This window comes from Echinops telfairi, unplaced genomic scaffold, assembly GCF_000313985.2.
Source record: "Echinops telfairi isolate 266 unplaced genomic scaffold, ASM31398v2 ScPeMD7_7417;HRSCAF=8455, whole genome shotgun sequence".
Taxonomy (NCBI): domain Eukaryota; kingdom Metazoa; phylum Chordata; class Mammalia; order Afrosoricida; family Tenrecidae; genus Echinops; species Echinops telfairi.
Window position 1 is genome coordinate 7,971,450 of NW_022111317.1, and position 9,745 is coordinate 7,981,194.

The 9,745-nt window shown below is 55.9% G+C and overlaps 1 protein-coding gene across 1 annotated transcript in view; it reads left to right on the plus strand.

The window, feature by feature from the left end:
- HNRNPUL2 (heterogeneous nuclear ribonucleoprotein U like 2) overlaps nucleotides 1-9,039 on the plus strand; it is an 11,124-nt gene extending 2,085 nt beyond the window's left edge. Inside the window, exons 2-15 of the mRNA XM_004713623.2 lie at nucleotides 5-323; nucleotides 2,299-2,434; nucleotides 2,707-2,783; nucleotides 2,983-3,122; nucleotides 3,410-3,500; nucleotides 3,606-3,718; nucleotides 3,907-4,170; nucleotides 4,340-4,462; nucleotides 4,765-4,893; nucleotides 5,352-5,520; nucleotides 7,167-7,367; nucleotides 8,313-8,386; nucleotides 8,647-8,754; nucleotides 8,874-9,039. Coding sequence (XP_004713680.1) covers nucleotides 5-323; nucleotides 2,299-2,434; nucleotides 2,707-2,783; nucleotides 2,983-3,122; nucleotides 3,410-3,500; nucleotides 3,606-3,718; nucleotides 3,907-4,170; nucleotides 4,340-4,462; nucleotides 4,765-4,893; nucleotides 5,352-5,520; nucleotides 7,167-7,367; nucleotides 8,313-8,386; nucleotides 8,647-8,754; nucleotides 8,874-8,954 — 2,025 coding nt within the window. The 3' untranslated portion in view covers nucleotides 8,955-9,039. The remainder of the gene's footprint in view (nucleotides 1-4; nucleotides 324-2,298; nucleotides 2,435-2,706; nucleotides 2,784-2,982; nucleotides 3,123-3,409; nucleotides 3,501-3,605; nucleotides 3,719-3,906; nucleotides 4,171-4,339; nucleotides 4,463-4,764; nucleotides 4,894-5,351; nucleotides 5,521-7,166; nucleotides 7,368-8,312; nucleotides 8,387-8,646; nucleotides 8,755-8,873) is intronic.
- The last annotated feature ends 706 nt before the right edge of the window (nucleotides 9,040-9,745 follow it).

Sequence of the window (9,745 nt, forward strand, 5' to 3'; positions counted from 1 at the left end):
GGAGGACGACGAGGAGGAGGACGAGGACGAGGAGGAGGACGAAGAGGCCCTGCTGGAGGACGAGGACGAAGAGCCACCTGCCGCCCAGGCTTCGGAGCTGGCCGCGCAGCCGCCGCCGGAGCCCCCGGAGGCGGCAGCCGGAGAGGCCTCGGCCGAGCCCGCTGCTTCGGAGCAGCCGGCGGAGGCCCCCGCCGGGTCAGGCGGGGTAAATGGTGGCGAAGAGCAGGGCACCGGCAAGGGGGAAGGAGACGAGCCCGAGGAGCGGAGCGGGGACGAGGCGCCGGGATCGGAGGCGCCGGGTGACCAGGCCGCGGAGGAACAGGGTGAGGAGCTGGCGGCGGAGCCGGGCTCCGGACTGCTGGGTGCGCCCCTGCTCGTGCACCCCGCCCTGGTTCTTGTCTGCCTGGAAATGCGAGCTCCCGGTTGCACGGCTGGGACTCCCCAGGGGAGGGGGTCTTCAGCCCCTACCCGCCTTTCGGGGCGGTCTGGCCGGCCCCGATCTCGGCCCGCGAGGGCTTCCTTCCCCACCTGGTCCCTTGGTGCCAGTGCGTGGAAGGCGGGGGGTTTGCAAGCGACCCGCTCTGCTCGCGGGCTACCTGTGGCGCGGTCTGCTTGCAGACTACCTTGACGAACGCCGGGCCAGCCAGCCCCGCAGGTGGAGGCGAAGGCCTTCGGGCTCCCCGACTGCCGGCCGGCTTGTTTTCGCAGTAGAACTATTAAGCAATAAGCGCAGACCGTCAAAGTCCACTCCGGGCTGGAGGCGCCTCGCGAGGGGGGTGCCCCGCGAAGGAGGCGCGGGAGGGAACCGGGCCCGCTGCGCTTAGCAGCAGGGGCCCCGACAGGTTCGCTGTGTGCGGGTGTCGGGTTTAATCCAGCGGAGAACGTTTAAGGTTCCTGAGCGAGAGCTTGCACTGGGCCGTGGCCCCTTTAACTTTATCGGTGCCTCTTCCCACCGAGTGGCTGGACGGGCGGATCTGTCGATTGCCTGGAACTTGGGCTCGCGTCAGACTTCAGGCTCCTGGCCCCAGTCCCCCAGCCCCACGTCCTGAATGGAAATGACACCCGGGCGCTGGTGGGTTCTTGGGGCCACCGTGTAGGAGTCTGGGGAGTTGCCTGAGAACGTTAGTGGTTTTCTTTCGCTCTTGTTTGAGGTCTCGGGCTGATCAGAGGCCATCCATAGCAAGACCTGTTAGGGGTAGAGTCCTGCCCAGGGCTCAGTCAACCAGATTGTCTCCGTTCTCTGTCATGTTGTTTTGGTTTTGCTTTATTATTGGAGTGGGGTGGGGGTGCAGGAGGGTTACTCCTGCATTCCACAGTATAATTGGAACCCACTGGAGGGCAGTCACATGCAACTTGCCGGTGGTTTGTCCCCTGCCCTGGAGCAAAAGTCCCATTACATAACCGTTTGTGTCCATAAACCGACGAGGGAGAAGGACTGCTTTAAAGAAAGAATTGTTAAAACCCTCTGAGGGTCACCAAACGCAACACAAGGCCAGGTGCCTGGGCAGTTTCCCCCTTATAAAGAAGGTTGCTAAATGTGTTAACAACACCTTTGGGCCCCAAATGATGGTGCAGTCTTATTTATGGGTCTCTTGTGACCGGCACGGTTTTGCCCTGCAACTTTCGGTGAATGTCCACGATAAAAATACTAGCTTTGGGTCACGCACCAAGAGTCCATTCGCTTTAGAAGTCAGGCCAGGAGTGTGCGCTTTGAAGATGGAAAGATACACTCTTAAAATATATGTATATATATGTTTGGTTTTTTTTGAGACTTCATTATCATGAAGCTGTGGGAGTGATGGAAAATAGGTGTTAGGTGCGAACTGCTCAAATCCAGATCTGACCATCAAAATTCAATGAAACTGTCACAGGGTTTTGCGTTGGTTTTGTGTGTCTGTATGTGTGTGTGTGTTCGGTTTTAGATTTAGGACTTAGAGGCTATTTCCTTGTATGTTATGATGATAAGGGAGTCTGTGGGTTTGACCTGATTGGAGCTGATGACGGTAGCATGCACGGCACGTGTTAGCCAATTTATCTCCTGTGTTGACTCATCAGCCTGTGACATCGAGCGCTGCTTCTTTCCTTTCCTCCTTTCACATAAAATCCCAGCCAGTGGCAGGAGGGGAGCCTCAGCAACCCAGATGTTTTGGGGGCCTTAGTGGGAACGACCCGGCCCTTCTGAGGAAACACAGACTCAGACACCTCCCCCCCGCCCGCCCCTTTTAGTTTCTCTCCATTCTGAGCAGATTCTGCCCTCCCGTACCCCAACCGCCGATTTTCTCTCCCTCCTTTTTGTAGGAGATGACCAAGATAGTGAGAAGTCAAAACCAGCAGGCTCAGATGGTGAGCGGCGGGGGGTAAAGAGACAGCGGGATGAGAAGGATGAGCACGGTCGAGCTTACTATGAGTTCCGAGAGGAGTCTTACCACAGCCGGTGAGGGAGCCCGCCCCTTTCTCCGAAGGGAGGGTCTGCTCTGCTTTTGGTGGACCTAATGGTGACTGGAAAGAGGGTGGCATGAAAAACGGAATAGGCCCCGAGAGGTCCAACTTGTAGAAGGAGTCATCTACCCTGGAGAGCTCCCGTTCCCCCCACATTGGTCGAAAGCTGTGTGCTGGGATTTTATATTCACCGGTAGTTTAAAGCAGACGCCGCCCGGAGGAGAGGGCCGCAGTGACATGGTCTTTGCTTCTCTCTCCTGTGTGTAGCTCAAAGTCCCCACCACCCCCTGAAGAAGAGACAAAAGAGGAGGAGGAAGATGAGACCCTTGTGAACCTGGACACGTGTATGTAAAAAGCCAGCCGACGGGGGAATTCTTCCAAACCCCTCCCCACTGTGGGACCTTAGAGACTGTAACTTGGTAGCTTGAGCTTTAGCAAGGGGGGGGCTTGGTTCCTATCCTTGACAGCCAGGCGCGTTTGGGCTCTGCTGGTGGCTATTCCGGGCGGGACACTGGAGTGGACCGATGGCTTCTTTCTTAACAGATACCTCGGATCTCCATTTCCAAGTGAGCAAAGACCGCTATGGAGGCCAGCCACTCTTCTCTGAGAAGTTCCCCACCCTTTGGTCCGGGGCGAGGAGTACGTACGGCGTCACGAAGGGCAAAGTCTGCTTTGAAGCCAAGGTAGTGTATTCAGCTCATTGAGACCATTCACCGCTAGTCTGTACGCCGGACCCTCGTCCGTCTGTATCTCCTTAGCAGAAGGTGCCACGCTTTCCGCCATAATCTAGGCCATAAGCCAAGAAGCTAGACTCCCGTTACGGTGCGTGGACCTAAGTGACAGTAGTTACTCTGATAGTGAGCTGCGATGTCTGTTGCTGTCAGTAACAGTAGAAACTGTCTCTAACTCAAGACGTTTTGCCCCCTCTTTGGGCAGAGGGTCTAAGCATTCCTTTTCTGACCTTGGCCAGGTAACCCAGAATCTCCCCGTGAAAGAAGGCTGCACAGAGGTTTCTCTGCTTCGAGTTGGGTGGTCTGTTGATTTTTCTCACCCACAACTTGGTAAAATGATTTTTCTTTAATTTCCTCATTAATGCCTGCCACCCTATCGCCTGCTCCCGGAGCACCGAGGGTTTCTGTAACTAGCCTGTCGACTGGCTCTTCTAGGTGAGGATGAATTCTCGTACGGTTTTGATGGACGAGGCCTTAAGGCAGAAAATGGGCAGTTTGAAGAGTTTGGCCAGACGTTTGGGGAGAACGATGTCATTGGCTGCTTTGCTGTAAGTCCTCCTGCAGGTGGTGGGTTGAGAACCAGGGGTGGCCAGAGAGGCCAGTTTGGTCGTACTTCCCGTCCTGCGCTGCTTGCTCAGTACTGTTGTGGAGCCAGCCCCGAGGGAGCGAGGCTGTGAGACTGGATCCACCGTAGACCCTGCGCGCCCATAAGTGCTCTTGTCCTTTGTCATTGTAGAATTTTGAGACTGAAGAAGTAGAGCTCTCCTTCTCCAAGAACGGGGAAGACCTAGGTGTGGCATTCCGGATCAACAAGGAATCCCTGGCCGACCGGGCCCTCCTCCCCCATGTCCTCTGTAAAAATTGTGTTGTAGAATTAAACTTTGGTCAGAAGGAGGAACCCTTCTTCCCAGCACCAGAAGCGTTTGTGTTCATCCACGCTGTGCCTGTGGAGGAGCGGGTGCGCACAGCCGTCCCCCCCAAGACCATGGAGGAGTGTGAGGTATGCCTAGCAGGAGACAGAGATGCCCTGCCCCTAGCCTGCAGGGGCCGGAGGGCGGACTGCTCTCCCGCCTCCTCTCCCCCAAGCTGACCTGGGGCCAAAGAAAGATGCTCCTGGAGTGGGACCCTCACTCACCTTCCCTTGCGTCCCTGCTCCTGTCCACCCGCAGGTGGTCATGATGGTGGGACTCCCTGCGTCTGGAAAGACCCAGTGGGCACTGAAATTCGCAAAAGAGAACCCTGAGAAAAGATACAATGTTCTGGGAGCGGAGACTGTGCTCAGGCAAATGAGGGTGAGTCTCTGAGGGGGGTGTTTGTTGTGGGTTCCAAGAAACCCGGAGGCAAGCTAGTCTCTCAGGTCACAGAACAAGGGCCCCATAGAGAATCACATCTTCCTTTAGTCACAGCCATAAAGTGGGTGTGTTCTCTTGCACCTGCTGTCTCTTCTCTGTACTTGTCCCGGATTGAGACCGGAATAAGGACAAATGGACGTGGTAGCTCCGGTGGCGTTTTGAGAGGTGGCAGGTCACAGTGACAAAGGGCTTTAACCTGCTGCGTCACGTGTGTCTTCTCCACCTCCTCTCAATCTCAACAGATGAAGGGGCCTGAGGAACCAGAGATGGACCCCAAAAGTCGAGACCTTTTGGTTCAGCAAGCCTCCCAGTGCCTTAGTAAGCTGGTTCAGATCGCTTCCCGGACAAAGAGAAACTTCATCCTCGATCAGGTATTGTCCAGACATTCAGACAGAGCCTGACTTTACAGGCAATCCAAGATGAACCACGGTATTTGGTAGCCTAAATTTAATCTGGCGTTGAAGCCGGCAACGTGGTGCATGTAGGCAGAGCGAGGCCAAATGAAGGAGCAGAATCCAGCTGCCTGGTTATAACCCCTAATGCTTACCTGAATGCAGGTACACCTCGTTCATGTTTGTGGATTCAGACTCTAAACAGAGGAGAAGGGGCCCTGGAAAGGGCAATGGAGACTTGTGGGTTCGTTCGCTCCTCCACTTCCTCGGTTTAATCTCCCTGAGCCTTGATGTGTCCTGCCATAGCTGTCCCCTCTACGCGTCAGGCCGCTCCTGAGATTGTACTGCTGCTGAGAGATGCTCAAGGGTGCGAGTTGCGGCTGAGTAGTGACTTTTACCGTCAGTTTCTCAGATGTGTGTTCTCGCTCCGTCTCTAGTGCAATGTGTACAACTCCGGCCAGCGGCGGAAGTTGCTGCTGTTCAAGACCTTCGCTCGCAAAGTGGTGGTGGTCGTCCCCAACGAGGAGGATTGGAAGAAGAGGCTAGAGTTGAGGAAGGAAGTGGAGGGCGACGACGTGCCTGAGTCCATCATGCTCGAGATGAAAGGTGGGCTGGACGTCCACAAACGGGGGTCCCGGCACACCGGACTGGGCGATCCTCTGCCTGTCGGGTGTCCGTCGGAAGAGCAACTTGGTGGGCGGGAGTGCTTGCTTGCGAGAGAATGGAGACGCAGGCGCGTCTCACTCTCTGTGGATCAGGTCCAGAAGGAGAAGTTAGACTTCAGAGGCCGTGAACACTCAAGGGAGTTGCTCACCTCACCCACTGTCCATAAGTACTGGGACGATGCTTATGCCTTGTTTCCTATTGGCTCACCACTGGCCTATGCATAAGGAGCTCTGGTGGTACTGTCGGGTGAGGTGTTGGGCTGCCAACCGCTGGGTCGGCAGTTCAAACCCACCAGCCGCTTTGAAGGAGAAACGGGAAGGTGACTGCTCCCGTAAAGATGGCTAGCCTCCACGGAGACAGACTCGACTGCGTAGCAGTGGGTTTGGCTTTAGGGCCCTTGCAGCATCGGAAGGTACATGTGGGGCTGCTAACCTCTAAATCGATGGCTTGAAACCCCCCGGGGCGATCCAAGGGAGAGAAAGGAGGCTCTCTGCCCCTGTAGATCACTGGAACCCACCAGGGCGGGCGGGCGAGCCCCGTCCTTACAGGGTCGCGGAGTTAAATGGACTCGATGGCAGTTTTTGGAAACATGGTGGGGAGGAGGGGGCAGCAGTAACACACTAAGGCCTACCTTCTTGGAATTCATGTTCCCGAGGGGGAGATTGTATTCCAAGTTGGAATGCCATTGGGATGAATGAGCTCATTGGTTTACCTTACTTTATTTTTCACTATCCTGTGTGGCCACCTGTGGTTTTGTTGTGTTGTGTGTCTGTGTTGGTGTGTCTGGCTGAAATGGGAACATCTCTGGAAAGTACCAAGCCTGAGCGGAGCCAGGTGCACACACCCACAGTCGACTGTCTTGGTTGACCCAGCTTCCTGCTGTTCTCGTAGAGCGTGGCTTCCCTGCCCCGCACCCCTACCACCACCACCACCTTTGCTGTCCTTAAGGGCTTGGCATCTTACCTGCTCTGTCATCTGCTGGCTCCTTGAGTTCTGAAGAGGCCCAGGTGGTGGGGCTGGCTCCCCATCTCTGAGCTGGAGCCTCTGCGTTCACTCGGCATGAATGGTGCCAGTCCTCGGCCTTCCTGTTCAGACACTCCAGGCTTTAAAGATCAGGGCTGCCTAGACTCCTCTGGGAATCCCAAAAGCCCACAGAACCGAATCTCACTGGGGCCCAGGGCCCGAATGCAGAAAGTGGCCCATTGAGAGTGGGTGATAACAGTTTCCCCACATACGCTTTATTTTCTACTCCTCTTTATGTAGAGGAGTAAGTATTGGCAGGCCTGGGCCAAATCGTCATTGTAAGACCCAAACTCTCTTTGTTACTTTTAGCCTCTGGCTGCCTGCTTCTCTCCTGATAAACCGAAGCCCAGTTCTCGCTCATTTATTACAGATCGCTTGAGCACTTGCACAGCTAACTGCAGTGTGCAGATTGGCCTCTGCGTGGGGCTGTTCCAAGTGAGGGGACAGTGGTGGTGGAGAAAGTTTACTGGACGGGGGCGTGGGACGTGAGGCCAGCTCGGTTTGTGTGCTGGCTGGCCGTGCGCTCCTCGGGCCCACACGCTGCTTCTCTGCTCCTCTCGCAGCCAACTTCTCTCTGCCTGAGAAATGTGACTACATGGACGAAGTGACCTACGGCGAGCTGGAGAAGGAGGAAGCGCAGCCCATCGTCACCAAGTATAAGGAGGAGGCGAGGAAGCTGCTGCCGCCCTCCGAGAAGCGGACTAACCGCCGCAACAACCGTAACAAGCGCAACCGGCAGAACCGAAGCCGAGGCCAAGGCTATGGTAAGTCCCGGGACCGGACCGGACCTGCCGACTCCGGCCTCCGTGTCTCCTCGGGCAGGTCAGTGCCTTCTCTGGAGAGCCGATGCCGTCTCGTTTGCCGCCGCCTGAAGTGGAAGGCCGTGCTCGCCTATCTCCTAGATGGGTCCTCTCGGACAGGGGCATGCTAAGCCTGCTCATCCGTCTAGCTTTTGGGTGACCTAGGGCTCCCCCACACCACTGGCCTACTCCCACTGAAGAACCTGTGCAAGGGAGATGAACGCCTCGTCTTGAATCTTGAGTTTTCTTGCTGCTCTGTGGATCGGAGCCATCAAAGTGGATGCGTGATTCCGTTATTAGTCCGACTGACTCTTGTATTGAAATCCCAGAACAAAAACGGAATGACTTCCTGGGTCACAAAGCAAGTTGATGGCCACTGGTGGAATGAACCCCTGACCCCACCCCAGCCCCAATGCCCAAGTTTGGTGGTTAAACTTTCAATGTATATGTGTCCACCGCCCTTTTAAAAATGCATGTGTGCACACATGCATGCGTACACGCCTTAACAAAAACATTTGTGAGTGTCTGCAGTGCTAGGCCGCCCCCGTAGGGGCTGGGATCACTGACATTGGCCCTCAGGAGCTTAGGGCAAGTTTCTATGAGGCTGGGGTTGGAGCACCTGGAAGCCAGGTTCCGTCCCAGGCTGGAAGCCTGTGCAAGGGTGGATGCAGTGTGAACTCCGTGTCTAACACTGTCCGGTCCCTCTGCGATCCTAAACGTCTTGAAGGGCTTGGGCGCTTCCCAGCCAAGGTGGCAGGGGAAAGTTTCTTATGTCCCTCTGCTCTGCCCTCCCGCCCAGACTTTTTAAACCTGCCTTAGCTGGTTGCCTTTGGCTCCGGCTTTTAGACCAACTGGAGCCAGGACCCCACCCCATCAGGTGTCTGAGCGCGCTCTCCGTTTTTCTTCCAGTGGGCGGGCAGCGCCGCGGCTACGACAACCGGGGCTACGGGCAGCAGTACTGGGGGCAGTCTGGAAACAGAGGGGTGAGTGCAGCTCTCCTGCTCCGCCCTCTGGGCTGTGATGGCCGTTGCTATTGACTTGGGGAGCAGAGTGGTTTGGGCTGTTTTCTGAGGCTTAGGGTGTGGCCCGTTGGATGTATTTCCCCTGAAAGAATTCCTTCAGGGGCGGTAAAGCCTGTGTGTAATTCCAAACTGAGCTGTGTCTCATTTAAGGGGGATCGCAGTGGGCGTGACGTGAAGGACATGTCCCTGAGTGTTGATGCCACCTCTCTCTCCTTCCTCAGGGTTACCGACATTTCTATGATCGCTACCGGGGGGACTCGGACCGATACTACGGGCGGGATTATGAGTACAACAGATACAGAGACTATTACAGACAGTACAATCGGGACGTGAGTATCTGCTTGGGCAAGACAAGAGGGTGAGGGGGCCGGACCAGGGACTCTGTCGCCTGCCTCCCCAGCCTCAGCCCCGCCCTGGCTACCAGTGATGGGGTCCCCCTCTCTTCTAGTGGCAGGGCTACTACTACCACCATCCCCAGGACAGAGACCGGTACTACAGGAACTACTACGGCTACCAGGGGTACCGGTGAAGCCACGGAGCTGAATCTCTGGGGGGGCCAGGCACCTCCGAAAACACAACCAAGGAAAACAGGGGCTGTCGGGGTGGGGCTGAGCTGCCAGGGAAGGGTGGGGGGGTAAGAGGGAGGGTGTGCAAGCAGGGGGGGTGGGGGTGGGAGGGAGGTGGAAACCAAACAACAACAACAAAAAAAAACTGTACATTTTTTTTAAAGTTTGTTGAAAAAAATATTGTCTTATTCTATAAAACATTTCAAACCTAGTTAGATATTTGTAATCAAAAACAAAAAAACAACAAAAAAAAATTTGCGCGGAAAATGGCACTCAGGACTGCCTGCCCCGCAGCCTGCAGTCGGACAGGACGAGGATGGGAAATGCCACCCTTCTGACATTCTGAGGCAGGTGGCCGGTGGAGGTGGGGTGGGGTGGGAGGCTTCCCCAAAGCAGGAGCTGGGACAGGGTGAGAGTTTGTGACCGGGGCAGCGAAAATAAACGATTGGCTCTTATCAATCACTTGCACCAACTAACAGTTTGTATCTTCTTTGCCGACCTTTCCCTTTGGGTCTGGTGGCCTGGGAGGCCCGCATGCCCCACTCTCCACTCGCCGCTGCCTCTGCTCTGTGTTGTGTGCTCTGTGGCTGAGGCGGGAGGCTGCCGGTCTCTGGCTCTATTACAAAGGATTCCCAGGCCAAGGGGAACCCGGAGGCGCTGTTACTGGTGGAGCCGAACAGCTTTGCCCTTCTGTGCTCCCAGTGATGAGTGGCCTGCAAATTGGGGGCGGGAGGGGTGGTCGCAGCTTTCGGCT